The sequence below is a fragment of the Erythrolamprus reginae genome, chromosome 6 (assembly GCF_031021105.1).
Source record: "Erythrolamprus reginae isolate rEryReg1 chromosome 6, rEryReg1.hap1, whole genome shotgun sequence".
Lineage (NCBI taxonomy): Eukaryota > Metazoa > Chordata > Lepidosauria > Squamata > Dipsadidae > Erythrolamprus > Erythrolamprus reginae.
The window spans coordinates 82,602,324-82,626,675 of NC_091955.1; the positions used below are offsets into that span (position 1 = coordinate 82,602,324).

The following is a 24,352-nucleotide window of genomic DNA, read 5'->3' on the forward strand; positions in this document are numbered from 1 at the left end:
TGGTTGAAGACCCATACTCTAGGCATCAAAATCAAAGTATAGTATAAAAAAATACACTGCTCAAAAAAATAAAGGGAACACTCAAATAACACATCTTAGATCTGAATAAATGAAATATTCTCATTGAATACTTTGTTCTGTACAAAGTTGAATGTGCACAACAGCATGTGAAATGGATTGTCAATTGTTGCTTCCTAAGTGGACATCTTGATTTCACAGAAATTTGATTTTTTTAATTATTATTATTATTATTATTATTATTATTATTATTATTATTATTGATATTATTATTTATTGGATTTGTATGCCGCCCCTCTCCACAGACTCAGGGCGGCTAACAACAATGATAAAAAACAACATGTAACAATCCAATTTAATAAAACAACTAAAACCCCTTATTATAAAAACCAAACATACACACAAACATACCATACATAATTTGTAATGGCCTAGGGGAAGGAATATCCTAACTCCCCCATGCCTGGCGACAAAGTTGGGTCTTGAGTAATTTGTGAAAGACAAGGAGGGTGGGGGCAGTTCTAATCTCTGGGGGGAGTTGATTCCAGAGGGCCGGGGCCGCCACAGAGAAGGCTCTTCCCCTGGGGCCCGCCAAATGACATTGTTTGGTCGATGGGACCCGGGGAGGGCCAACTCTGTGGGACCTTATCGGCCGCTGGGATTTGTGCGGTAGAAGGTGGTTCTGGATGTATTCTGGCCCAATGCCATGTAGGGCTTTAAAGGTCATTACCAACACTTTGAATTGTGACCGGAAACCGATCAGCAGCCAGTGCAGGCCGCGGAGTGTTGCAGAAATGTGGGTGAATCTAGGAAGCCCCACGATGGCTCTCGCGGCCGCATTCTGCACGATCTGAAGTTTCCGAACACTTTTCAAAGGTAGCCCCATGTAGAGAGCGTTGCAGTAATCGAACCTCAAGGTGATGAGGGCATGAGTGACTGTGAGCAATGACTCCCTGTCCAAATAGGATCATAACTGGTGCACCAGGCGAACCTGGGCAAACGCCCTCCTCGCCACAGCCGAAAGATTTACTTGGGGTTATATTGTGTTGTTTAAGTGTTCCCTTTATTTTTTGAGCAGCGTATATACACAAGTTCTAAAAGTCATTCCACTTCTAGTCCGAAGACTTAGAACTAAACAATAAACTAACAAAGCTCACTTACCTTCCTGACCCAAAACTTTGGAGAAATAGCCAGCTCTTGTATACTTTACAAAAGATCTACAGGGTTAAGACCATCTGGATTACTGGTGTTCTGTCTGGGTGCCCCCAGACTTCAACACCAACTGGAAAAAACACCCAGACACGCTGGTAAAAGCAAAGGCACTTTATAGTTTGAGAAATAAACACAGAGAAAAACCTGTTCTTCCCAACAGGCAGGCTATGAGGCTTCACAGCAGAGTCCTGACGGCCAGACAATACAGCAGACTTCTTGCTGGCACACACACCACTGTAGAGAATAAGACCCACGCCTTTCCCCCCAAGGTTTCAGCCTTCAAGGCCACAAGCCAGAATCAGAGACGCCAAAGATCACAGCCAGGTCCCAGGACTCCCAAAGATAATACTCCACAATACAGGAAGGGTGGGTCCGCCTTTTCAGCCTTTCTGGGGAGAACCACACCCAAACCCAGCTGTTGCCTATTTAGGGCTGGAAATACCTGGCTAATTGTCCCCTTCGTTGTGCTGCTCTTCTCTGCCTGAGATCGATGATGGCTTGTGCATTTTCATCTAAGGACTCCAGGCTGCTTGCTGGGGAGAGCTCCACCCCGGGGGACTCAGGCTGTTCTCCCTCTCCCTCGGCCTGATATTCCTCCTCCCCGTCTTCCTGGGCCTCCTCCTCCTGTTCCTCCTCCTCCCCCTCTGAGCATAGAGCTGGCAGAGGTTCAGCCGTTCCCTGAGGAGCCTCAGACGGAATCACAACAACTGGGAGATGGTATTCCATATAGGAAAGATGCTATGATACGAAAGCAACCAAGAATGAAATTCTTTTTTCACCCCATGAAGTGAAAACTAAGAGAAGAAAAAAACTGTTTGAGAGCATCTGAGTCCAGCTTTTATTTTAAAATTTTCTCTTTGACTTCTTTTCCATCGTTCTAGGATGGTCAGTATATTTTTTCAACGCAATAGCCGTGTATTGTAGCTATTTGAGGCTGGCAGACTGCCCCAGTCCATGCTGACCACATTAATCAAAAGCTGGGTGGAGAGCCATTTGTAGCAAGTGGGTTGCATTGAATCATAGTTGTGTAGGCTTCCCGTAGTTATTTAAAGCTAAAATCAGTCATCTGCTGTCTGGAATAAAAACCCATACTTCTTCTGTGCAGTAACAGAAATCACTGAGGATTTTTATTGCTTTTGATACTTTATTTGATACTTTAGCCAGTGTTTCTCTAGTGATGTAGAGCAGGGGTCCCCAAACATTTTACACAGCGGGGGGCCAGTTCACTGTCCCTCAGACTGTTGAAGGGCCGGACTATTAAAAAAAAAACTATGGTCACAGAACGAATTAAGTTGAAAAGTAGAGATACCTCTGTATGTATATATGTGTGTGTGTTTCTCTGTGTGTGTGTGTGTATGAAAGCAATAATTATGCAGCTGTATATACTAAAGAGTAATAATTTTATGTGTTTTCTTTGGTGTTGCTTTTTGGTGAATGTGCTTGTTATTATGTCTTCTCTATCCAGTCTAGCAAATGAACCGATCTAGATAGCTTAGTTTTCAAATTCAAGCATCATTACAAATGAGCCAAGACAGAAAGTGCACAAATGAGCAGTTTGTTTAATGCTCAGTAAAATATCCACTAAGTGATCATAACAAGGGTGTGCTGAAAGTAAAGTTCAATTAAGCATCACTTTTTGATCATGAAAGGTCTATTATTAGCACTTATTTCTCTCCCTCCCTCCCTCCCTCCCTCCCTCTCTCTCCCTCTCTCTCTCTCTCTGTTTGGGTGTAACCTGTAACTGAAAGAAAGGAGAGGCAAACCTATATATGGGAATAGGTGGTCTATAAGGTCCTCCAGATGTTTCCAAACTCCAGTTCCTACAATTGGAATGCTGCAGCCAGTTTTGGCCACCACGATGTAAAAAAGATGTGGAGACTCTAGAAAGAGTGCAGAAAAGGGCAACAAAGATGATAGGGGACTAAGAAGACATTTCCTGACAATTAGAACAATTGATCAGTGGAATAACTTTCTTTCAGAAGTTGTGAATGCTCCAACACTGGAAAATGTTAAGAAGAGATTAAATAACCATTTGTCTGAACAGCTATAGGGTTTCCTGCCTAAGTAGGGAGTTGGACTAGAAGATCTCTAAGATCCCTTCCAACTCTGTTACTCTATTCTAATTTCTCAACATTGATCAAGCTTCTGAACATCAGGAAAATCACAGGCTGTTCATTTCCGGAGTATAAACCCTATTTGCAGAAAGCAAATAGACACAACATCCAACATATTTGTAATGCCATTAAACCCATATGCTAAAACTATAAATCCCCATTATAAAACCCATAAATCCAATCTATCAGACAACATACATACCATAGCTCGGCTGTGCCAGATGTTAAAATTCACGCCCCCCCAGGCCTGCCAGCAAAGCCAGGTCTTGATGACCTTTCAGAAGGGCAGTAGAGTGAAAGCAATACGGACATTGGGGGGAGTGTTTCATAGAGCTGGGGCACCTACAGAGAAGGCCCTCCCCCATAGTCCCGCCAACCTACATTGTTTAATAGATGGGATCTGGGGAAGGCCGACTCTGTGCGATCTTATTGGTCTCTGGGAGGTATGTGGCAGGAGAAATGGGCTTTCAAGCTTCTATCCAGACCAGGGATAGGCAAAGTTGGTTCTTTTATGACTTGTGGATTTCAACTTCCAGAATTTCTGAGCCAACCATACTAGCTCAGGAATTCTGGGAGTTGAAGTCCACATGTCATAGAAGAGCCAACTTTGCCTGCCCCTGGTCCAGACCTACAATAATTCTTTCCATAAGCTTCATATTTTAGAACTTGCTTACAGCAGCAGGAGCTCACAGACTATTGCTAGATTAACTGCTTCTTGTAGACAAGAATGAAGTTGTTTATAAACAGAAAATCTGCCTTTAGCAGTGTAACGAAGTAGGCTTTTTCATTTCCTTTCAAGTAAATGAAATTTGTGCCATTTATTTCTCCTTTAAGACTGGGAGGAAACACCCTATGTTTATCTGTCCTTTCTATCTCACTTTGGGAGCCCTGGTTCCTATCTTGCCAGTTTTATTGCTTGCGGGAGAAATATGATCCTGTTGATGCTTTTGGCATCTCTTGGTGGCTTCTGATACTGTTGATCATGGCACACTTTCAGAGTATTTGGATGAACTAGGAGTTTTTGTCAGGAGAGACCTCTGATCCAGTGCAATAAATCTCTCTGATCCACACCATGTGCTATCAGGGAATAGCAATCGGAAATCTCAGAGCATATCCGCATTGACCATTTATATTATTCTTATCTTGTTTTCATGCCAGTATGAATGGTATGAATGTGTATGGCTGTGACTGTTTTTATCTTTATGGGGTTTTTCGTTTCATAACGTTTTAGTTTAGAAATGTTTGACTTCTTTTATCTTTTGTATCTATTTTATTGTATTTTATCAATCAATCAATCAATGTCGGGAACAAGAATTTGCAAGGTATTAAGTCTATTGAAAAGTGCTATTGCCAACATGTTGTAAGCCGCCCTGAGTCTAAGGAGAAGGGCGGCATAAAAATCGAATAAATAAATGAATAAATGAATGAATGAATGAATGAATGAATGAATGAATGAATGAATGAAGAATGGCCATATCAGCCCATCTTTCGCTTAAAAACTTCTAATGGTGGAACATCCGCGATTCCAGGATGCAACTCCATTGCTTAATTGCTACAGCTCTTTTGCTTAATAGCGCTCAAGTGCAGGAAATCCCTCATTTGAATTTGGACTCCTTCTGTAAAGCTTTAACCTGTTGGCTCTTGTCCTACTTTTGCCAAACTTTGGAGAATAAATGTATACTGTCATATCTGGAGCAGCCCTTTAATTACTGGGAGACTCCTATAATGTGTCCTCCTCAGCCTTCTCTTCTTTAGGCTAAACATAACAAGTTACTTTAACCATTCTTTGTAGGATTTAAGTTCCCAGCTGTTCATCATATCTATATGTCTATGTACATATATATGTGATACCTACATATATATGTCTATATCTATATCTATCTCTATCTATCTATCTATCTATCTATCTATCTATCTATCTATCTATCTATCTATGGTGTTTTTTTTTAATGTCGGATCACCCTGGTATATTTCAAGGAACGTCACGGCTCCTTTTTGCCTCTAGGCCCAACCCAGGGCCACTTCAAGGCAGTTAATTTATTTATAGCCGACAACTATATTCTGTATGTGTCAAATGTTTTTTTAGCTGGAATTTTAAAATTAAGGGAGACTAGGATGGTCCCATTTCGGCCTTGTTCTGGCCTCATCAGCTAGCCACACCCTTCCACAGGATCAAATCCCAGTAAGGAAGGGTGTGGCTAGCTGATGAGGCCAGAACAAGGCCGAAATGGGACCATCCTAGTCTCCCTTAATTTTAAAATTCCAGCTAAAAAAACATTTGACACATATATATATACTGTATATATATATATATATATATATATGTATGTATGTATGTATGTATGTATGTATGTATGTATGTATGTAGATTGTTTCGACGAGGTCTCACTCGTCATCTTCAGGCTGGTGTTTCTGTCCTTGTTCTAAGGCGAACACTGCGAGACCTGAGCTGCCTTCCTTCTATAAATACTGGTGGCTGGGCCAGATGAAGAAGACAGAACAGATTCTGCAGGTTTTCAAAGTGGTTTATAAAACAAAAGGTATTTCAAAAATGTATGCTAGCATGAAGTATGATAGACATCTCTCCTTCCACGGCTGATACTTTTTCTCAATCGTTGTTATTCCAAAAAGCAATGACAAAATGTTAAAATATTCCCGCAATGACAGGACATTTGAAAAAATGTGAAAGGACTTTTGAAATTTAAAATTACATAGTACCCACCTAAAAGTGGGTTAGCTTTCTTTGGTCTTATTTCATGTGGAACAAAGCATTACAGGTTTCTCTCTTAAAAAAGACAGTTGATGTAAAATATGAATAGACATATTACCCTTTGGCTTTCCTTGCTCTGTAATTGAGAAAGAGGAATGGAAAGAGAATTCTGTGGCTGATTTTTATTTTAAGCCTGGATAGTTAACAGAAGGACTCATATTCTACTTATACTGTACTCAACTGGAGGAAGAAATGCAGTTGTCACGAGAAGTACAGTGGTACCTCTACTTAAGAATGCCTCTACTTAAGAACTTTTCTAGATAAGAATCGGGTGTTCAAGATTTTTTTGCCTCTTCTTAAGAACCATTTTCTACTTAAGAACACGAGCCCAGAACATTTTCCCAGGAAATTTGAGAGCAGCACAAAGGCCCGGCCACTTTCCTGCCATTCCCCTTTTAATCCCGGCCATCTTGGGCTTTTTTGGGCTGTCAGAGAAACCTTTTAGTGGCGCTTAAGGAGGCTTTGGCAGCCCAGAGTGAACGGAGCACTTTCCTTTCTCTGGGCGCTGGCTCAGAGTCCCTCTTATTTTTTTAAGCCTTAAAGTTTTGGATTTTTTTTATTCCCCTCACCTCACCTTCTTCCTTCGGCAGTGACTATCCTCCTCCTCTTCTTCCTCCTTCTCCCACCTGTTGTGGTTAGCTCTGGCCCAGTTCCTGCCCCAAGGAATGTGCAGGTGGTTGTGGGGGAAACGTCCACATGCCGCAGGCCTGTTTTGCTCCCGATGGAATCTGCCGACGAAGCCTCCTCTGACCAATGAAGCGTGAGTGACAGGGAAGAGGGGAAATTGGCAGACAGCCCAGGAGGAGATCAATCATCTGTATCATCCTTGGATTCTGAACAAGAATTAATGACACATCCACACATATGTAGAGTGATGCATAGGAGACAACAACTGAAGGATTATTACAAGAGAAAATGAGGCCACCTGTGGTTGGGTGGGGGTGCTGTAATTAGTGCTACAGATAAAAGTGCAACCTGGTGTTTTAGCCTCATGGCAGTTTTTCTGATTCATTGTTTCGTCAAGATCGTGGTTTTTGTGCTGTTCAAGATTGTGTCTGGACTCTCTGGACTTTAGAATTGGACTCAATTTCCCAGTTATTGGGTGAGCAATTGGATTGCATTTAACCTGTGCCTTGTGTGTACCAGAAAATCTCTTTGACATTTAAAAAGGGAGCTGTTTCTGTTTTTCTGTTTATAAAAACTTTTGGGTTTTCCTTTTATCGTGTGGTGTGTGTCTTCCTGGACTAATTACCCTGTAATTACGGGTGGTTGAAACACGCCTGCAGAACACCACCCAAATTCCGAGCTTTTATTTCTTTCCTAATGGGTTTGCATACATTATTTTCTTTTACATTGATTTCTATGGGAAAAATTGCTTCTACTTAAGAACGTTTCTACTTAAGAACCTGGTCACGGAATGAATTAAGTTCTTAAGTAGAGGAACCACTGTATTTCCGTAACCTGTGTATACCCAATAAAGCTGAGAAATATAACTAGAATCCCTGTAGCATTTATGGAACCCATACCTGACACTGCAGATCCCACTAGATGAGCAAAAAGATATCCTGAAAAATAATGCTGCATCCTTATTGGGGGCATTTAATAATCTTGGAAACGGATATGGCTTGAAAAGTCAAAATATTTTTTTATTCTCTTGAAGTTCATCACTCAAGTGCTCATTTTAGCTCCTCGGTCATCAGCCAATTCATTGTGCCATAAGATATCCTAAATTCTTTACCCTCATATCACTCCAATCCAGTTGAACAATTTTGAAGCTCAGATTTGATACTGAAGCCCTTAGTGCTAAGAAATGTTCAGAAACTTCAGCTCGTGCAGAATGTAGCTGCGAGAGCTATCACGGACCTTCCTAAATACGCCCATGTCACACCAACACTCCGCAGTCTGCATTGGTTGCCGATTGGTTTCCAGTCACAATTCAAAGTGTTGGTTATGACCTATAAAGCCTTTCATGGCATCGGACCAGAATATCTCCAGGACCGTCTTCTGCCGCACGAATCCCAGCAACCAGTTAGGTCCCACAGAGTTGGTCTTCTCCCCTTCGACTAAACAATGTCGTTTGGCGGGACCCAGGGGAAGAGCCTTCTCTGTGGCGGCCCCGACCCTCTGAAACTAACTCCCCCCAGATATCAGAGTTGCCCCCACCCTCCTTGCCTTTCGTAAGCTCCTTAAAACCCACCTCTGTCGTCAGGCATGGGGGAATTGAGATATTCCCTTCCCCGTAGGCTTATAAAATTTATGTATGGTATGTCTGTCTGTATGATTGGTTTCTTAAATTGGGGTTTTTTACATTACTTTTAATATTAGATTTGTTCATATTGTCTTTTTATTGTTGTTAGCTGCCCCGAGTCTATGGAGAGGGGCGGCATACAAATCTAAATAATAAATAAATAAAAAAATAATAAAAAAATAATAAAAAAATAATAAAAAAATAAAAAATAAAAAAATAAAAAAATAAAATAAAATAAAATAAAATAAAATAAAATAATAAAATAAAATAAAATAAAATAAAATAAAATAAAATAAAATAAAATAAAATAAAATAAAATAAAATAAAATAAAATAAAATAAAATAAAATAAAATAAAATAAAATAAAATAAAATAAAATAAAATAAAATAAAACAACAAAACAAAACAAAACAACAAAACAAAATAAAACAAAACAAACAAACAAATAAATGAGCAGTTATTCTCATGCTTCTAGTGATGCATGGAAGGAGTCATTAAACTCCAAGCAACAAGCATTACTATCAATCCCAAACGTGTAGGCAGCAACAACCCCTCTGTTGCAAGGTATGGTGTTACAGAAGGAGTCAGAAACCACCTGGGCACCTCTGGCATTTCAAAATGACAGCTGTTCCTCCCATCTGCGGTGAAGGGGAAAAAAACATTCCATAAAGACTTATCCTAGATCTCTCTAGTCTTTTGTGGAATGAGTGTTGACAGGCTATGCTCGTTATTTTTGCAATGGCTGCAGTAAGAGTTACAAAGGAACAGGATAGTGAAGGCAATAGCTCTTATATATACCATTTCGCAATGTTTTACAGCCGTCTCTAAGAGTCAGCATATTGCCCCCAATAATCTGGGTCCTTGGAAGGCTAGAAGGCTGAGTCAACCTGGAGCCAGTGAGGACTGAACTCCTGGCAATGGATTGATTTTAATTTTATTTAATTTTATTGGATTTGTATGCCGCCCCTCTCTGTAGACTCAGGGCGGCTAACAACAGTATTAAAACAGCATATGACAATCCAATATTAAAACAGTTAAAAACCCTTATTGTAAAACCAAACATACCATGCATAAAATTGTAAAGGCCTAGGGGGAAAGAGTATCTCAGTTCCCCCATGCTTGGCGGCAGAGGTGGGTTTTAAGAAGCTTATGAAAGGCAAGGAGGGTGGGAGTAATTCTAATCTCTGGGGGGGAGTTGGTTCCAGAGGGTCAGGGCCGCCACAGAGAAGGCTCTTCCCCTGGGTCCCGCCAAGCAACATTGTTTAGTCAACGGGACGCGGAGAAGACCCATTCTGTGGGACCTAACTGGTCGCTGGGATTCGTGCAGCGGAAGGCGGTCACTGAGATAGTCTGGTCTGGTGCCATGAAGGGCTTTATAGGTCATAACCAACACTTTGAATTGTGACCTGAAACTGATCGGCAACCAATGCAGACTGCGGAGTGTTGGTGTAACATGGGCATATTTGGGAAAGCGCATGATTGCTCTCGCAGCTGCATTCTGCACGATCTGAAGTTTCCGAACACTTTTCAAAGGTAGCCCCATGTAGAGAGCATTGCCTATGAAGACCAACTAACTGCTGATCAGGGTTTTAAAAAATTGGAGAGAAGCTGGAAAATGAGTAGTTCTGGCAAAGTTGGGGGTCTCCAACTTTGGCACTTAGACTTCTGGGTAATTCCAGGCACTCAGCTGTCTGGGGAATTCTGGGAGTTGCAGTCTGCCAGGCTTAAAGTTGCTAAGGTTGGAGAAAGCTGCACATGAGCCTCTCTGACAAATGACTATTCTATCTCTGCTTCAAAAGAACTTCAGTCAAGGACAATTCACAACTTCCTGTAATTTATTTATTTATTTAATTGGGATTTATATGCCGCCCCTCTCCGAGGACTCGGGGCGGCTCACAGCATATACAGAAAAACAGGAAACAATAATAACAATCCAATTATACCTTAAAAAACAATTAAAATTCTAATTAAAAACTATCAATATCATTCATTCAGCAGTCAAACTAAGCATTCATCAGTCAGGGGGGGAAGGTCTAAGGAACCCCAGGCCTGGCGGCAAAGATGAGTTTTTAAACTTTTTCGGAAGGCAAGGAGGGTGGGGGCAGTACGAATCTCTGGGGGGAGCTGATTCCAGAGGGCCTGGCCCCCCACAGAGAAGGCTCTTCCCCTAGGTCCCGCCAGCCGACATTGTTTGGTCAACAGGACCCTAAGGAGACCAACACTGTGGGACCTCACCGGTCGCTGGGATTCGTGCGGCAGAAGGTGGTCTCGGAGATAATCTGGTCCTGTGCCTTGTAGGGCATGGCATATGGCATATAATGGTTTGGTTCTACTGGCTAACAGCTTATAAGGTCACAGAAATTCCTCCCTGATATCTAGCCTGAACTTACGGTCAACATCTGAGATGGCGACATTGCGTCTACGCCCCTGTACGCCATTTTGGAGTTGCCACAGCGAGGAGGTAGAAGGGGGTACACTACTGGGTGTCGGGTGCTGGGTGTTGCAATGAGCGCATGGGGGCAGACTTGGAGGGCCCCTGGAAGAGCAAGGCAGCAGTGATTGGAGACTCTTTGCTGGAACAGGCCTGGAGTGAGCTATTATACCGGCATTTTCCGAGACCTCATAATCAGCTGGCCAGAAAAAGCCAGTAATGCTGATTAGATTCCCATTTCACCGCGTGCCAAGTAAAGTGGAATTGTTCTACCAATGGCATGACCTCGTTTCTTACTGGCTAGGCTTGGAACAGTGACACTTCCTTCCTTATAGCTTTAACCATCCTGCCCTTAAGGCTTCCTCTTCCATAGGACAACCCTTCAGAGTTTTTAAGACGGCTATCCTATCAGTCTTCATGGGTCTAGAAAGCTTAGAACTACGATGCCTTAAACATGATCTAAGTATTGCCCCCAAGATCATATGCTGCAACATCCTGCCTGTCAACAACTACTTCAGCTTCAACCGCAATAACACAAGAGCACACAACAGATTTAAACTTAATATCAACCGCTCCAAACTTGACTGTAAAAAATATGACTTTAGCAATCGAGTTGTTGAACCGTGGAACTCATTACCAGACTCCATGGTGTCAACCCCCAACATTTTTCCCTTAGACTTTCCACGGTTGACCTCTCCAGATTCCTTGGAGGTCAGTAAGGGGTGAGCATAAGTGCACTAGTGTGCCTTCCGTCCCCTGTCCAATTGTCTCTCCTATATTTTATATATCTTTTCTCCCATCCATATATCCTTTCCTCTACTCTTCATTGATGTATTCTATTCTCATATCTCTTCTTCTATCCCTTCCCTGATATTTACTACTACACGTTTTTATTCTCCTTAACTTTCCATTTGTATTGGTCAAAATAAATAAATAAAATAAATGTACGTTAAATACATCCAGATTCTTTAACAGTTCCTCATAAGGTTTGGTTCCCCAACACTGTACCATATTGGTAGACTTTTTTTTTTCCAAATGCCTTTCAATTTTCAGTTCTTTTTGAATTATAGTGCCTAGAACTGGACGCCCTATTCCAACTTGAGCCTGAACAGGGCAAAATCAAGTGGAACAATTGCCACCTATAATCATGCTACTGGCTCATGCTTACCTTATAATTCGGGGTAAAAAAAACCAGATTCTTTTTACATGCAGTAATACTGAGCTAGGGCTCCCCCATCCTATATCTGCTTTTCACCTTGTGGACTTTTTCTGTTCATTTGCATTATCTTCGGCTCAGATTACTGCTACAGCCTTTAAATCCTTTTGATTTGCGTCCCTCCCAATTCTGTCATCTGCACATTTCATAACTTGTCTCCTAAATCATCTAAGAGTATAGGGTGTAGAGCTATGCTTGTGGCACTATGCTTCTTCCTTCCCTCCAAAGTGAAGTAGAACCCTTAATAAGCACTCTTTGGTGCTGCATTCAGTAAAAACCACAGTTTCATTTAAAATTAGCATCATCTACCTTATATTTTACTCTCTCGTGAAGGGGAATGTCATGACATATTCAAAAAGCTTTGCTGAAGTCCAGGTGCACTATTTCAATGATATTATTTTAATCTACTAATGTAGAGATGAGGGAGGGATGGGAGGAGGAGGAGGAGGAGGCCTGCTGGTTCCTGTTAATTGCAGCATGCCTATCTATGTTTGCTTGCTCATACATATGCTATTTAATCATCTATAGGGACTTATATACACTACTCAAAAAAACAAAATAAAGGGGACACTTAAACAATATAATCAAACGTCTGTGAAATCAAACTGTCCACTTAGGAAGCAACACTGATTGACAATCAATTTCACATGCTGTTGTGCACATTCGACTTTGTAGAGAACAAAATATTCAATGAGAATATTTCATTCATTCAGATCTAGGATGTGTTATTTGAGTGTTCCCTTTATTTTTTTTTGAGCAGTATATATTAAACTAGACTAGACTAGACTAGACAATATTATTATTATTATTATTATTATTATTATTATTTATTAGGCTTGTATGCCACCCCTCTCCAAAGACTAGACTAGACTAGACTCGAATAGAATAAAATAGAATTGAATTGAATTAAGTAGGCCAAGTGTGATTGGACACACAAGGAATTTGTCGGTGCATAAGGTACAACCCTTAATTATAGTCAGGGTACATATAAGCAACCCAATCATATTAGGAATTTGTAGAGAACAAAATATTCAATGAGAATATTTCATTCATTCAGATCTAGGATGGGTTATTTGAGTGTTCCCTTTATTTTTTTGAGCAGTATATATTAGACTAGACTAGACTAGACATTATTATTATTATTATTATTATTATTATTATTATTATTATTATTTATTAGGATTGTATGCCACCCCTCTCCAAAGACTAGACTAGACTAGACTAGAATAGACTAGAATAGAATAGAATAGAATAGAATAGAACAGAATTGAATTGAATTGAATAGGCCAAGTGTGATTGGACACACAAGGAATTTGTCTTGGTGCATAAGGTAAAACCCTTAATTATAGTCAGGGTACATATAAGCAATCCAATCATATTAGGAACCAATCAATATCAATCGTAAAGATACAAACAACAAAGTTACAGTCATTTGTGGTAGAAGATGGATGATGGAAATGATGAGAAGTTTAATAGTAGTGCAGTCCTAATAAATAGCTTGACAGCGTTGAGGGAATTATTTCTTTTAGCAGAGTGATGGCATTCGGAGAAAAAAAACTGTTCTTGTGTTTAGTTATTCTGTGTGCACTGCTCTATAGTGTTGTTTTGAGGGTAGGAGTTGAAACAGTTTGTGTCCAGGATGTGAGGTGTCTGTAATATATGTGATAGATATATGATTGTGACTGCCTTTTTAAATAGCTTTTTAATGGAGTTTTAGTTTTAGATAATGTTCGACTTCCTTTTATTGCTTTGTATCTATTTATATTGTATTTTTATTATTGTTGCAAGCTGCCCTGAGTCCTTTGGGATTGGGTGGCATAGAAGATGAATGAATGAATGAATGAATGAATGAATGAATGAATGAACGAACGAACGAACGAATACATACATACATACATACATACATACATACATACATACATACATTCATTCATTCATTCATTCATTCATTCATTCATTCATTCACAGTCCTCTTTTTGACTCGTGCAGTATACAGGTCCTCAATGGAAGGCAGGTTGGTAGAAATTCTAAGTAGGGTGGACTTAGTTCTCTTATGAGCACGCACGGACTCATGACTGATGATGTATTTGACGCCTCCCTCAGACTTAATCTGGTCAAGGAAACTGCAGGGATTAGTTTAGGTTGTCTTCAGCCATCAACACTGACTTAAAAGCACACACAAAAAGAATACTACTGTTTAGGATAATTATTTTTAGATCATTTAATTTTGTTTAGTTGTCATGGTGTGATGGATTTCTATTTTACACGAGTCTTTCTTTCTCAACATACATTTTACCCTTGGGTGATTTCCTTGGGTAGGATTCTAACTTCTGTTTGACCTGCTGACACTTCCGAAATCCTTCTCTTCTCACTTCTCCCGCCTTTTGGAATTTAAATAGGAAGAGGTATCTTATGTCACCACTCTAATTCTAATATCCACTCATCACATTTTCCTTCCCATCTCCTGCTAAACTTAGCATCATCATTCACAGCTAGGGGATAAATTTAAGCATTGAAAGGATCTTTTGACCCTCCAACAACATTTAATATCAGTCAAGATATTTATAGGTTTGCTCAAATTTTATGCATTTATTCAACAAGTCTATTTGTCCACCCATCTCATATATATTTGGCCACCCATCTCTAGGTAGCTATCGGTTAAAAGAAAAAATAATAATACAGTGATACCTTGTCTTACCAACTTAATTGGTTCCAGGCCGAGGTTCTTAAGGTGAAAAGTTTGTAAGACGAAACAATGTTTCCCATAGGAATCAATGGAAAAGTGATTAATGCGTGCAAGCCCAAAGTTCACCCCTTTTGCCAGCCGAAGCGCCCGCTTTTGTGCTGCTGTGATTCCCGTGAGGCTCCACTCCATGGGAAACCCACCTCAGCATTGCAAAAACACTGAAGTCCTCGAAACCTCACCTCCGGACCTCTGTGTTTTTGCGATGCTGCGATTTCGCTGAGGCTCCCCTCGCTGGGAAACCCCACCCCTGGACTTCCTTCTGGGATTCCCCTGCAGCATCACAAAAACACGGCAGTCCGGAGGTGGGGTTTCCCATGGAGGGGAGCCTCAAGGGAATCCCAGCAGCACAAAAATGGGTGCTTTACTGGCAACGGAAGTCCGGAGGCAGGGCATCCCAGCGGCGGCGGTGGGTTTGTAAGGTGAAAATAGTTTGTAAGAAGAGGCAAAAAAACCTTAAACCCTGGGTTTGTATCTCGAAAAGTTTGTATGACGAGGCGTTTGTAAGACGAGGCATCACTGTAATTTAAAAACAACAAAAATGACACAACCAAAAAACACAACCAAACAGTTAACACAACCAAAACCAAGGCACCAGCTCCTCCATATTATCAGGGCCCCAGACCTAATGGCAAAGCCATGTTTTCAATGTCCTGTGAAATATTTGTTGCCATAAAAATTCACTTTAAAAAATATAACATATGAAGTTAGTCTCAACAAAGAACTTCTGCAACCAAATTTGACTTCTCCAGGATATTTTCAATAATGAACGAAAACTCTTTCTGGATCCATGCCCATCTTTGAAATTTAGTGTTATTGGTAACCATGTTAATACTTTGAGATCCATTAATGTAAGGAACTATTATGAACATTTTATGCCATTCCTTCTGAACAGAAGATCTGAGGATACTCTGTTTGGATAGCAATTTACACAACCATTGAATGTTGATTTTGTAATATTTTGCCAAAAAATATTGGAAACCTCTCTGTCCACATAGAACTCTTTAAAATGGGATCTTGGCTTAATTGAAGACAATTCAGACTTCAAGTGAGTTTTGACAATATGATGACATGTATTGCAACTTTGGGCATTACTTTTTACATAACTCATATAAAGAAGAGACAAAAGTATTAAAATGGGATTCAGTTAGCGCTGAAGTGCTTCCGATTTGCCCCGTTCTAAGAACCAGTAGCGCCTGCAGCAGGAGGCTCCGCCCACCTGCTCCAGACGCTTCTGTGCATGCAGTTACTGAACATACCGATATAATCTATACAAGAACAGAGGGTTAGCAGAAATCTCATACTTGGCAGTAAATCAGTGATGACTCTCTGAAAGACAGCTGATAAATTGCAATGTCCCAAAAGTAAACCTTCAGATCCATAAAGCCTAATTGATGTGGTAGATGTTGATTTTTCCACTAAGTCTGGCTTACCTCCATCAAGTAAAAGAAAATATTCTATGACTTATAACCTTTAAACTTATATCACCACCTTGGGTGGGGCTCTAGTAATTAGAGCTGCTGATACAAATAGCAGCGTGTTGGTTTGGCCGTTGTGGAAGATTATCTGATCGCAGTTCTTCAGGACCGTGTTTTGCTGTTTTTCGAACTTTGTTTGTTGATTTTTCACGCCTTTGAAACCAAAGCAGAGCAAAGCGTGTGTGTTTCACTTCGTTGGAAGAAGGAGGGCTGTGACGTTTCTTCACAGCTGCTAGCTAAGTACTTAAGGACTGATTAAGGGAATTGTACAGTCTTTTGGGTTGTTTTGGGACGAGTGTTATGGGACGAGTGCTCTTTGCAATACAAAAAGGGTGCTTTGTTTCTTTTGAATTTTGTGATAAAGAACATTGTTTTGAATTTTCAAATGTGTGTGTGCCTGAAATTTGTACCCTTGAATTTTCGGGACGCTCATACCTGAGAGCCTGGCAGAACAATTTCTTTATAGACCTCCAACCTTCGTTGCCAAATGTAAGCCTCCCTCCCCAGCATTTTACTGGTTTTACAGATTAAATAAAGAAGGCCAACACTTTGTCCCCTATCTGAATTTCTGAAATCTGACCTTGTTGTTTCAAATCATCTGGTTTGGTTTTGTTCCACCAAAACATTACATTGAGTGCCCCATCCACATTGCTACAAGAGTGTAGTTAGGGAGAAACAAATTATCTATCTATCTATCTATCTATCTATCTATCTATCTATCTATCTATCTATTTATTTATTTATTTATTAATCAGATTTGTATGCCGCCCCTCTCCGCAGACTCGGGGCGGCTCACAGCAATAACAATACAATATAAAACAAATCTAATATTTCAGTTAATTTAAAAAAACCCAATTTAAAACCAATCATACATACTAGCATACCATGCATAAATTTTATAAGCCTAGGGGGAGGGAAAAAGTCAATTCCCCCATGCCTGACGACAGAGGTGGGTTTTAAGGAGCTTACGAAAGGCTAGGAGGGTGGGGACAACTCTGATATCTGGGGGGAGTTGGTTCCAAAGGGTCGGGGCCGCCACAGAGAAGGCTCTTCCCCTGGGTCCCGCCAAACAACATTGTTTATGTGGGCTAGGTCTAAAATTATTGCAAAGTTCCACCATTTACCAAGGCTTGGCTGTGGATTGAAGCATAAATCAGACATATTACACCTGACTACACTTCTTCAATCCCTGTTTTCATTAAGTGGCTTCCTTGCTGGAGGGTTGGGGGTTTTTTGGACCCAAGGGTGCCACGCATACTGCTTTATTTAATTGGTTTAATAATCAAAAGACCTAGGCAAGACAAAGGGGGAAGGAACAAGGGAGCAGCTGCTTAGGTCTCGGTGGAATCAGTTCCAGTATTTCTATGGAAACTCCTGTGGTTAACTTGGCGTCTAAGACATTAGGAAAGAGACTGTAAGTCCTTGGTAGATCAGAGTATCCAGACAGGTAATGCTCTGCTTAATGTGGCATGGGGAGAGTCATGAATATCATAGGTCTTCTGCCAATCATGAATGAAGTCTATAATACCTCTTAAGGATATAGACCTCCTTAATTCTTTCTGGATTAAATTTCCGGTGGGTGTATGCATGTAATAGTTTAAAGTATCAAGCAGAAATCACTTAGAATATAGTAAGAATATCATGTTCACAAATGGTTTTTTAAAAAAAATGAAAAATGTGATACTACGAGGGTGGCCTAGAAAGTAATGCACCACATTCTTTTTCTCAGCCTACAGCAGTGATGGCAAACCTTTTTTTCCTTGGGTGTCGAAAGAGCATGGGTTCACACTATTGCTCATGCGCAATTGCCCACACCCATAACTCAATACTTGGGGAGCGCGAAACGGCTTCTCTTGCTCCCCCCCCCGCCCCGTAGGCCCTTTGGAGGTCGGAAACAGCCTGGTAATGAGTTCCAGGCAGTGACCACTCTATTGCTGAAATCGTATTTTCTGCAGTCAAGTTTGGAGCGATTTACATTCAGTTTGTATCTATTACGTGCTCTTGTGTTGTTGTTGTTGTTGTTAAAGGTGAAGTAGTCACTGACAGGGAGCACATTATGATGTATGATTTGATGAACAACAGTTAAATCAGTTCGGAGACGATATAGTTGTAAATTTTCTAGATTTAGTATTTGAAGTCTGGAGGAGATATGGCTTCGCCATCATTGTATAGATCATCCTGTTCCATTGACAGTGAGCTAAGAAATGCTGATTTATTTAAGCGTGAAGCCTTGCTGATCTGCAGTGGCGAGCTAACATCTTGCGATTGCCTTGTCAACTGATACTATATAGGGATCTTGATTATCTGAGACCCCAAAGCAATCCCTGGCGGCCTCTTTCTGAGCCAATAACTTGATCAAGCCTTGGCTTGCACAGTAGCCTATTACTTTCTAGGTGCTAACACTGTTGGAAGATTGTTTTTCAGCCCTTTGGGTTAACCATCTGCCAGGGTGGCATGAAAATGCCCTGGTTCCACTTGGGTTGTTTGCCAGACTCTTTAACAAAGGCGGATCGCTTACTTTGCTTGAAAAGAGGAGATGACAGAACCATAAGAGGCCTGGCCATCATTTATTAATAGCAACGTGTTGCGTTTCCTTTTGCCTCTGAAGTCCTTCAGAGAATGTAGAGAAAAGAAGAGAGGCAGCGATGATGTAAAAACTGGAGCCGGAGCCCGTCGAGAAATTTGAGCGATTTCCACCAGGAATCCGAAACACAAGTGGGAAAAAAGGAGTCGTTTATTATCATCTCAGACATCAACACCCTTGAAAATGTCCAAAGATATTTCACCAGAAGAGCCCTTCACTCCTCCACTCGAAACAGAATACCCTACGAAAATAGACTAACAATCCTGGGCCTAGAAAGCCTAGAACTACGGCGCCTAAAACACGATTGGAGTATTGCCCACAAGATCATATGCTGCAACGTCCTACCAGTCAATGACTACTTCAGCTTCAACCGCAACAACACAAGAGCACGCAACAGATTCAAACTTAATACGAACTGCTCCAAACTTGACTGTAAAAAATATGATTTCAACAATCGAGTTATCGAAGCGTGGAACTCATTACCGGACTCAATAGTGTCAACCCTTAGCCCCCAACATTTCTCCCTTAGACTCTCCATGATTGACCTCTCCAGGTTCCTAAGAGGCCAGTAAGGGGCGTACATAAGTGCACTGGTGTGCCTTTCGTCCCCTGTCCAATTGTCTTTCCTTTCTCTCACTTACCATATATATTTTCTTTCTTTTATATATCCTCTCCTCTAAGTTCACTTTTACCCTTATATATATTACTACATGTCTATTTTTATTCCTATGTATTTGTGTATTGGACAAATGAATGAATAAAAATAAATAAATAGACACATAGTATAAAATGGCAAGGCTGAGGAAGCGCCAGACCAACGCTCTTAAAAACATTAAGAATTTAAATTCTATATCCAAGTCTTTTGAAGCAATTTATTCTGTGATTTACCAAACAAATCAAATGTCAAATCAAATCAGAAGATCATGATAGACTTTTTTGAGAAAAGCTAGGGAGGAAGACTGCAAAGGATGGGAGATATCGGTCAAGACATTTTCTATGCTTGTGTTTCTCAACCTTGGCAATGCACACAGATCTCATTTTTTACTATGTGTGCACTTCTATTTCTACTAGTTTTTTCTCATCATTTCTATCACCCATATCCTCCCACTAAGGACTGTATGACTGTAACCTGTTGCTTGTATCCTTAAGATTTTTATTAATATTGATTGTTTCTTCATTTCATATTTGACCCCTATGACAATCATTAAGTGTTGCACCACATGATTCTTTGCAAATGTATATTTTCTTTTATGTACACTAAGAGCATCTGCACCAAGACAAATTCCTTGTGTGTCCAATCACATTTGGCCAATAAAGAATTCTATTCTATTCTATTCTATTCTATTCTATTCTATTCTATTCTATTCTAGCTTCCAGAGCCTATGGGTGGTGAAAATTGGGCCCAATGGCCCTACCGGAAGTTGGTTCCTGAACTTTCAACAGACCTGTTGTGCCGTTTTTTGCCTTCCCTAGGATTTAGGAGGCTCTCCTGAGGCCCAGAGAAGGCAAAAATGGCCTCCCCCGGCCCCTGGAAGGCTGAAATTCAACTGGCCACTGTGAACATGTGCTGGAGCTGACATAGGGCAACACCTTGCATGCCCTCAGATATAGCTCCATGTGCCAACTGTGGCACCCATGCCATAGGTTTGCCATCACGGCCTTATACCATTCCAGACAAATGGTTGTGCAATCTTAGAAACATAGAAACATAGAAGTCTGACGGCAGAAAAAGACCTCATGGTCCATCTAGTCTGCCCATCTGCCCATGGTCCATCTAGTCTGTCCATCTTTTTAAGGATTAATTTTTATTACAAATGTTGATATAGGAAAGAGTCTATTACCAGATTAGCACATACGGTATGTGGTACCAAAGTTATATCGTGGGCAATAGTGGTTTTGTGTGTGATGACATCCTGACAGATGGGTGGAACGTCTTGCCACCACCACTACCAGTTCGCCCAAACTGGCAAACCAGTAGCAACCCACCCCTGATCGTAGGTCAGATCGTAGCATAAGAGCCACGGTGGCACAGTGGTTAGAGTGCAGTACTGCAGGCTATTTCTGCTGATCACCAGCTGCCAGCAGTTTTGGCAGATCAAATCTCACCAGGCTCAAGGTTGACTTAACCTTCTATCCTTCCAAGGTGGTAAAATGAGGACCCAGATTGTTGAGGGCAATATGCTGACTCTGTAAACCATTTAGAGAGAGCTATAAAGCACTGTGAAGCGGTATATAACTCTAAGTGCTACTGCTAATGCTATTGGTCATCCTTCAGTTAAAGAGGTTTTTAACCATTTTGTTTAGAATAGAATAGAATAGAATAGAATAGAAATTTATTGGCCAAGTGTGATTGGACACACAAGGAATTTGTCTTGGTGCAGATGCTCTCAGCGTACATAAAATAAAATATACATTTGTCAAGAATCATGTGATACAACACTTAATGATTGTCATAGGGGTCAAATAAGCAATGAAGAAGCAATATTAATAAAATCTTAGGATATAAGCAACAAGTTACAGTCATACAGTCAACATGGGAGGAAATGGGTGATAGGAATGTTGAGAAAAACTAGTAGAATAGAAGTGCAGATTTAGTAGAAAGTCTGACAGTGTTGAGGGAATTATTTGTTTAGTAGAGTGATGGCGTTCGGAAAAATACTGTTCTTGTGTCTAGTTGTCTTGGTGTGCAGTGCTCTGTAGCGACATTTTGAGGGTAGGAGTTGAAACAGTTTGTGTCCAGGATGTGAGGGGTCAGTAAATATTTTCCCCGCCCTCTTTTTGACTCGTGCAGTATACAGGTCCTCAATGGAAGGTAGGTTGTCAGCAATTGCTTTTTCTGCAGTTCTGATTGTCCTCTGAAGTCTGTGTCGGTCCTGTTGGGTTGCAGCACCAAACCAGACAGTTTTAGAGGTGCAGATGACAGACTCAATGATTCCTCTGTAGAACTGAATCAGCAGCTCCTTGGGCAGTTTGAGCTTCCTGAGCTGGCGCAGAAAGAACATTCTTTGTTGTGCTTTTTTGATGATGTTTTTGATGTTAGGTGACCATTTTAGGTCTTGAGATATGATAGAACCTAGAAATTTGAAGGTCTCTACTGTTGATACTGTGTTGTCTAGTATTGTGAGAGGTGGAAGGGTGGAAGGGTTTCTCCTAAAGTCTACCACCATTTCTACGGTTTTGAGTGTGTTCAGTTCTAGATTGTTCTGGTCACACCACAAGGATAGTTGTTCAACTTCCCGTCTGTATGCTGTATGTTGTCATGGCATCGCATATTGCATGGAACATGTCACATACATATCATTGCATCACATAAAAAGGCGTAAGGGTTCATACTTCTGCAATAATCATATTGCTTTTAAAAAACAAACAAACAGGGATTTTATTTCACTATCTTTTTTTGTCTGTGCAGGATATGGTAGCTGGGGTGAACTGGCAAAAGCACTGGAGGACCAAAACAAACCGAGAGTTGATCCAAGTCTGAAATTCTATTTGCCTGTAAAGACGAACACTCAGGTAAACAGAACACAGAACTTTGTGTAGATTAAGAGATGTTGTTAAAACAGATACAGTTTTGAAATACAGTGTTCCCTCGATTTTCACGGGGGATGCGTTCCGAGACCGCCCGCGAAAGTCGAATTTCCGCGAAGTAGAGATGTGGAAGTAAATACACCATTTTTGGCTATGGACAGCATCACAAGCCATCCCGTAACACTTTAACCCCCTAAATTACCATTTCCCATTCCCTTAACATTACTCACCATTATTACTGGTACTCACCATTGAATAAGACACTTAGTGATCCTGATATTTATAAACATAATTATTTATTAACAATAATTATTTTTTTGGTTATTCATTTGCAAAAATTATTAGTTTGGCGATGACATATGATGTCATCGGGCGGGAAAAACCGTGGTATAGAAAAAAACCTGCAAAGTATTTTTAAATTAATATTTTTTGAAAAACCGTGGTATAGGCTATTCGCAAAGTTCGAACCCGCGAAAATCGAGGGAACACTGTACGTCTATAAAACTGCATTTTCTAAAAAAGCCACATCTAACAAATTTAACAATGGATTCACATAGTGGCGAAAGGAATGTAATCTTGATTTGTTATTAAAGGTTATTAACCCCCCCACCAAATGAATCATTTAACATTAAACAGGTAAAGTTTGACTCTATTTACTGACCCCTCACATCCTGGACACAAACTGTTTCAACTCCTACCCTCAAAATGTCGCTACAGAGCACTGCACACCAAGACAACTAGACACAAGAACAGTTTTTTTCCAAATGCCATCACTCTACTAAACAAATAATTCCCTCAACACTGTCAGACTTACTACTAAATCTGCACTTCTACTAGTTTTTCTCATCATTCCTATCACCCAATTCCTCCCATGTTGACTGTATGACTGTAACTTGTTGCTTATATCCTAAGATTTTTATTAATATTGCTTCTTCATTGCTTATTTGACCCCTATGACAATCATTAAGTGTCGTACCACATGATTCTTGACAAATGTATATTTTATTTTATGTACGCTGAGAGCATATGCACCAAGACAAATTCCTTGTGTGTCCAATCACACTTGGCCAATAAAATTCTATTCTATTCTATTCTATTCTATTCTATTCTATTCTAAGGTGTGTGGGAAGCCCCCCGCCCAGTCGCAGGTTGCTACCGTTAGGATAAAGGATGCCAGATTGGTAGCTATCACTGCACTGCGCACGCAGCTTTGATTATCTTATGTACGCGCATGCGCGACCGAGCCTGTTTTTGCTTCTGTGCATGCGCAGGAAGGAAAATCTCACAGGGGACGTACGTGTGTGAGATTTCAGTGATCTTTTGCCTCTGCACATGCATGGAAGCAAAGAGATTGCCGAATTCTTGTGCGCCCGCCCCCTCACAAGATTTTGTGGTAATAGGAATCTACCTCTGCCCCCAACCCAACCCCAAGAAGAATGAAGTATTTTGAGGACAATTAAAAAGGCAGAATATTATATTTCTTCCAAAAAGGGAGAAACACATTTTTTTAGAGGCAGAAAGCAGGAGTTTACATTAGTTAGATGCTAATCTTTCTTATTGATATAATGTCTATATCATGCAATCTCTGATAGATCTTGCGGAGGGGGGAAGATACGTGTGTGAATTCAGCATTTCCAAATATCTGTAAATCTTTACAACTCTTTGTTTGTTTCTCCCTATGATGAATGTAGAACCAAACGCAACAAAAAAGCTGGAGTAATAGGACCAGTTCTGCAGCCTTGGAGAGCACTGCTTCTAGGAATTCCAAGGTTAAACTCTCTATATCTTTTATTATTATTATTATTATTATTATTATTATTATTATTATTATTAATTAGATTTCTATGCCGCCCCTCTCCGAAGACTCAGGGCGGCTCACAACAGTAATAAAAACAATATAGCAGTGGAACAAATCTAATATTTAAAAACATATAAAACTCTATCATTATTTTTTTAAAACAAACAAACAGCACATTTATACCAAACATAAAACAAAATATAAAAAAGCCT

The 24,352-nt window shown here is 40.4% G+C and overlaps 1 protein-coding gene across 1 annotated transcript in view; it reads left to right on the forward strand.

Moving 5' to 3' along the window:
- The first annotated feature begins 20,673 nt into the window (after positions 1-20,673).
- B4GALNT3 (beta-1,4-N-acetyl-galactosaminyltransferase 3) overlaps positions 20,674-24,352 on the forward strand; it is a 41,685-nt gene continuing 38,006 nt past the window's right edge. Inside the window, exons 1-3 of the mRNA XM_070754974.1 lie at positions 20,674-20,812; positions 22,224-22,327; positions 24,034-24,111. Coding sequence (XP_070611075.1) covers positions 20,674-20,812; positions 22,224-22,327; positions 24,034-24,111 — 321 coding nt within the window. The remainder of the gene's footprint in view (positions 20,813-22,223; positions 22,328-24,033; positions 24,112-24,352) is intronic.